This window comes from Coregonus clupeaformis, unplaced genomic scaffold (genome assembly GCF_020615455.1).
Source record: "Coregonus clupeaformis isolate EN_2021a unplaced genomic scaffold, ASM2061545v1 scaf0363, whole genome shotgun sequence".
In the NCBI taxonomy this organism is placed as follows: domain Eukaryota; kingdom Metazoa; phylum Chordata; class Actinopteri; order Salmoniformes; family Salmonidae; genus Coregonus; species Coregonus clupeaformis.
This window is the reverse complement of record NW_025533818.1, coordinates 328,831-334,871: the sequence shown is the minus strand read 5'-3', so window position 1 is coordinate 334,871 and position 6,041 is coordinate 328,831. Positions and strand designations below refer to the sequence as shown.

At 48.3% G+C, this 6,041-nt stretch overlaps 1 protein-coding gene across 1 annotated transcript; it reads right to left on the bottom strand.

Moving 5' to 3' along the window:
* Window positions 1–325: 325 nt before the first annotated feature.
* On the bottom strand, window positions 326–5,206 carry LOC123484576 (prolactin-like; the record flags this gene model as incomplete). The annotated part of the gene is made up of 4 exons (XM_045215068.1): window positions 326–629; window positions 3,783–3,962; window positions 4,081–4,188; window positions 5,009–5,206. Coding segments are annotated over 4 exons (687 nt in total), but the record flags the coding sequence as incomplete, so codon positions are not given.
* Between the last annotated feature and the right edge of the window lie 835 nt (window positions 5,207–6,041).

Here is a 6,041-nt window from a genome sequence, read left to right as displayed (position 1 = left end):
AGCAACAGGAAATGTGAATTATTATGTGGATTATAATTAATGGTAATTTTTGTAGGGGTTGATGCATTTTTGATAAGGGAAAATCAAGTCTGACATTTCAAAGTAGACATTACAAACTTCAGAAGCCTTTGTAAACTTCAAATACACTACAAGTTTAACATTTCCTGCATTGCAGGAAGGTTCTCCTGCAACAGGGTGATCAAATTAAAATCTTACATCTGTACTATATTTCTCTGTGACATGAAGTACATACAGTACATAGAAGACATTAAGACATTGTCGTTGGTGGAAGTTATCATTGGACTTGTCAGAAGGAGGAAAGTGCCACAGTTCTAGTCTCTTTTATTGGTCTTATCATCATGTCTACCCATTTCCTTGATTGACACGGTAGCTTGAAATAGTCACGTCTCTTGTCTTGTCTTAACATCTCAGCATCCGTTCTCAGGTACGATCCTGCACTTGAGGATCTTCAGGTAGTTCTGGACCTTGTTGGAGTCCCGTCGGAAGCAGTAAAGTAGGTCGTGGTCGCTCATGGCCCGGGACTCTCCGCTGGTGTCTGACGAGGGGACCAAGGCCTCAGGGGAGGACAGGCCACTCAGGGAGTTACTGATCATCCCCAGGTGCTGCATCTGAGAGAGAGGGACACAGACAGTGGATTGTTAGGGATAAGGGATTTTACTTTCTGTACACATTGCATTATGAGGTGCATGTCTGTGCATGTTTGTGTGTGTGTGCTCTCGTGAGCTATCACATGCCAACACAGCAGCAGAGTGAGAACTGTCTAGTGACATCCTGGTAGGCATCTGCATTAGTCACTGACTCACTGATGGTGTCAGCATCATTCTGCACAATGTCACTAGGGCTCAAGCTGCTATAGGACTCTCATTTCACGATAGTATGCTCAAGGCATCTTCCTCTTACCCTATCAGCTACCTTCTCCCCCCATCTTCCTCTTACCCTATCAGCCACCTTCTCCCCCATCTTCCTCTTACCCTATCAGCCACCTTCTCCTCCCATTTTCCTCCTACCCTATCAGCAACCTTCTCCCCCATCTTCCTCTTACCCTATCAGCAACCTTCTCCCCCATCTTCCTCTTACCCTATCAGCTACCTTCTCCCCCCATCTTCCTCTTACCCTATCAGCTACCTTCTCCCCCCATCTTCTTCTTACCCTATCAGCAACCTTCTCCCCATCTTCCTCTCACCCTATCAGCCACCTTCTCCCCCATCTTCCTCTTACCCTATCAGCCACCTTCTCCCCCCATCTTCTTCTTACCCTATCAGCCACCTTCTCCCCATCTTCCTCTTACCCTATCAGCCACCTTCTCCTCCCATCTTCCTCTTACCCTATCAGCCACCTTATCCCCCATCTTCCTCTTACCCTATCAGCAACCTTCTCCTCTTATCTTCCTCTTACCCTATCAGCCACCTTCTCCTCCCATTTTCCTCTTACCCTATCAGCCACCTTCTCCCCTCATCTTCCTCTTACCCTATCAGCCACCTTCTCCCCATCTTCCTCTCACCCTATCAGCTACCTTCTCCCCCATCTTCCTCTTACCCTATCAGCCACCTTCTCCTCCCATCTTCCTCTTACCCTATCAGCCACCTTCTCCTCCCATTTTCCTCTTACCCTATCAGCCACCTTCTCCCCTCATCTTCCTCTTACCCTATCAGCCACCTTCTCCCCATCTTCCTCTCACCCTATCAGCTACCTTCTCCCCCATCTTCCTCTTACCCTATCAGCCACCTTCTCCTCCCATCTTCCTCTTACCCTATCAGCCACCTTATCCCCCATCTTCCTCTTACCCTATCAGCAACCTTCTCCCCCATCTTCCTCTTACCCTATCAGCCACCTTCTCCCCCATCTTCCTCTTACCCTATCAGCCACCTTCTCCCCCATCTTCTTCTTACCCTATCAGCCACCTTCTCCCCATCTTCCTCTCACCCTATCATCCACCTTCTCCCCCATCTTCCTCTTACCCTATCAGCCACCTTCTCCCCCATCTTCTTCTTACCCTATCAGCCACCTTCTCCCCCATCTTCCTCTTACCCTATCAGCCACCTTCTCCTCCCATCTTCCTCTTACCCTATCAGCCACCTTATCCCCCATCTTCCTCTTACCCTATCAGCAACCTTCTCCTCTTATCTTCCTCTTACCCTATCAGCCACCTTCTCCTCCCATTTTCCTCTTACCCTATCAGCCACCTTCTCCCCTCATCTTCCTCTTACCCTATCAGCCACCTTCTCCCCATCTTCCTCTCACCCTATCAGCTACCTTCTCCCCCATCTTCCTCTTACCCTATCAGCCACCTTCTCTTCCCATCTTCCTCTTACCCTATCAGCAACCTTCTCCCCCATCTTCCTCTTACCCTATCAGCCACCTTCTCCCCCATCTTCCTCTTACCCTATCAGCCACCTTCTCCTCCCATCTTCCTCTTACCCTATCAGCCACCTTATCCCCCATCTTCCTCTTACCCTATCAGCAACCTTCTCCTCCCATCTTCCTCTTACCCTATCAGCCACCTTCTCCTCCCATTTTCCTCTTACCCTATCAGCCACCTTCTCCCCTCGTCTTCCTCTTACCCTATCAGCCACCTTCTCCCCATCTTCCTCTCACCCTATCAGCTACCTTCTCCCCCATCTTCCTCTTACCCTATCAGCCACCTTCTCCTCCCATCTTCCTCTTACCCTATCAGCCACCTTATCCCCCATCTTCCTCTTACCCTATTTGCAACCTTCTCCCCCATCTTCCTCTTACCCTATCAGCCATCTTCTCCCCCATCTTCCTCTTACCCTATCAGCCACCTTCTCCTCCCATCTTCCTCTTACCCTATCAGCCACCTTCTCCTCCCATCTTCCTCTTACCCTATCAGCCACCTTCTCCCCCATCTTCCTCTTACCCTATCAGCCACCTTCTCCCCCCATCTTCCTCTTACCCTATCAGCCACCTTCTCCCCATCTTCCTCTGACCCTATCAGCCACCTTCTCCCCCCATCTTCCTCTTACCCTATCAGCCACCTTCTCCCCCCATCTTCCTCTTACCCTATCAGCCACCTTCTCCCCTCATCTTCCTCTTACCCTATCAGCCACCTTCTCCCCATCTTCCTCTCACCCTATCAGCCACCTTCTCCCCATCTTCCTCTTACCCTATCAGCCACCTTCTCCTCCCATCTTCCTCTTACCCTATCAGCCACCTTCTCCCCCATCTTCCTCTTACCCTATCAGCCACCTTCTCCCCCCATCTTCCTCTTACCCTATCAGCCACCTTCTCCCCCCATCTTCCTCTTACCCTATCAGCCACCTTCTCCCCCCATCTTCCTCTTACCCTATCAGCAACCTTCTCCCCCATCTTCCTCTTACCCTATCAGCCACCTTCTCCCCCCATCTTCCTCTTACCCTATCAGCCACCTTATCCCTCCATCTTCCTCTTACCCTATCAGCAACCTTCTCCCCCATCTTCCTCTTACCCTATCAGCCACCTTCTCCCCCCATCTTCCTCTTACCCTATCAGCAACCTTCTCGCCCATTTTCCTCTTACCCTATCAGCCACCTTCTCCCCATCTTCCTCTTACCCTATCAGCCACCTTCTCCCCATCTTCCTCTTACCCTATCAGCCACCTTCTCCTCCCATCTTCCTCTTACCCTATCAGCCACCTTCTCCCCCCATCTTCCTCTTACTTTATCAGCCACCTTCTCCCCCATTTTCCTCTTACCCTATCAGATACCTTCTCCCCCATCTTCCTCTTACCCTATCAGCCACCTTCTCCCCCATCTTCCTCTTACCCTATCAGCCACCTTCTCGACTCCCTTGCGGAGCTCGCGCACCATGTAGCTCATCTCCAGCGCTTTGTTGGAGCTGAAGTTGTTGAAGTCATCCTGGTGAGCCATGCTCTGGTGGAACTGCCACAGAGGATCCTTCCATGCTACCAGCAGCTTCAGAATCACCTCTGTTAACTCTTCTCTCTGAGGAAAGAGAGAGAGAGAGAGAGAGAGAGAGAGAGAGAGAGAGGTCACTACAGGAAGCAGAGAGGGGTACTACTATGGTAAACGATAGTTGATTAAACAAAGTTGTAAGACTCACAGCCAGTCTCTGCGCGTTCTCTTTGCCATTAGGGGTTAGTATGGTGGATGTATGGCAGTTGCGGTTTATCCTGCCAATATGGTTTTTGCTGGGCAGGAAGTATTGCTCCTGAAGGAAGGAAGAGGAAAGGAGAGAAAGAGGAATTGAGTTGACAGGGAAGACGTAGGTAGAAAGCAACAGGTCAGAGAGTCAAAAGAGCTGGGTCTCTGAAGAGCAAAGCCTTCGAAAGCAATGAAACAAAAAGCTTGTGGAAGAGCTGGTTTATTCCTTAAAGGGATAGTTCCCCCAAATTACATGGATCGCTGTCTTACCTTGGCAATAGACTGCTTACAGGGTAAGAAAGCCAATATGTTATTTTAGCATTTGGATGAACTATCACATGCAATTTCCACTTATTAAATTCAAACCACTCAATTATTATATGCTACATTACATGTTGAAAGAACTGTTGTTCAATGTTATAATGTCAGGATCTCAATCTTAAAAATCCCCTTATTCATCTGATTATCCAAAACCAATATGTCACATCAACAACCCCAAGGTGTTATAGTGTGTTCATGAAGCTCCAAATTACATTTGACAGGAATTGAATGTGTAATACAAGTTTAATTGACTTTTCATTTCAGAACAATTCCTTTTAGCTAATAGGCTAATTAAGCCATCAATTGTACATCATAAAACCCTGTTCAAAGCCTCCAGACAAAGCTACATTAATCAGAACAACACAGACAACCGAAAGAAAGAAAGAAAGAAAGAAAGAAAGAAAGAAAGAAAGAAAGAAAGAAAGAAAGAAAGAAAGAAAGAAAGAAAGAAAGAAAGAAAGAAAGAAAGAAAGAAAGAAAGAAAGAAAGAAAGAAAGAAAGAGAGAGAGAGAGAGAGAGGGAGAGAGTTAACCTTGATCATACCAGAGAAAGATATCAGGACTTACGAATTCAGAGTGCAGGTCGCTGGAGATGCCGTGCATCCTGGCACTGTGCTGGATGACCCGGTCAAAGAGGTCTGCCAGGGAGAGGAAGTGGCACCCCGCCTGGCCATGGACACAGATGGGCGCCGCGTTCGCCCTGCCACTGCCACGCAGCTCCACACACACCAACACCAGGAGCAGAGCCCACACTGGAAGAGAGAGAGAGACATTTTGAGGGATAGAGAGGAGGGCAGTAGAGGGAGAGGAGAGGATCCTCTCACCAGCCAGCCAGCCAGCCAGCCAGCCAGCCAGCCAGCCAGGAGTAGAACTGACACTGCTAGAGAGATAGAAGAAGAAGAGAGACAACACTGACACTGACAGAGAGATAGAAGAAGAAGAGAGACAACACTGACACTGACAGAGAGATAGATAGAAGAAGAGAGACAACACTGACGCTGACAGAGAGATAGAAGAAGAAGAGAGACAACACTGACACTGACAGAGAGATAGAAGAAGAAGAGAGACAACACTGACACTGACAGAGAGATAGAAGAAGAAGAGAGACAACACTGACACTGACAGAGAGATAGATAGAAGAAGAGAGACAACACTGACACTGACAGAGAGATAGAAGAAGAAGAGGAGGAAGAGAGAAAAGGGGAAAGTGGTGGTGAACAGAGGAAAGGAGAGGATCTAGTTCCACCGGCAGAGTCATGCATGTATAGCTCCTCAGTCCCTGCTCCTTGGTCTCTGCTCCCTGGTCTATACATGCACTAACCTGGCTTGTTCTTGGAGGTAGCTACCTTGTTTGATGTTGTTCCTGGACATTCTGTGTTGTTTGGTGGTAGTTTTGAAGCTGGAGGATGTACAGTGACACTCAGCTATTTAAAGGGACCAGGAGTATTAAGGCAAGGGTCTCTCTCTCTCTGTCATCATGTGATGACCACAATAATTTAGGAGGGGAGGAGAGAGAGAGAGAGAGAGAGAGAGAGAGAGAGAGAGAGAGAGAGAGAGAGAGAGAGAGAGAGAGAGAGAGAGAGAGAGAGAGAGAGAGAGA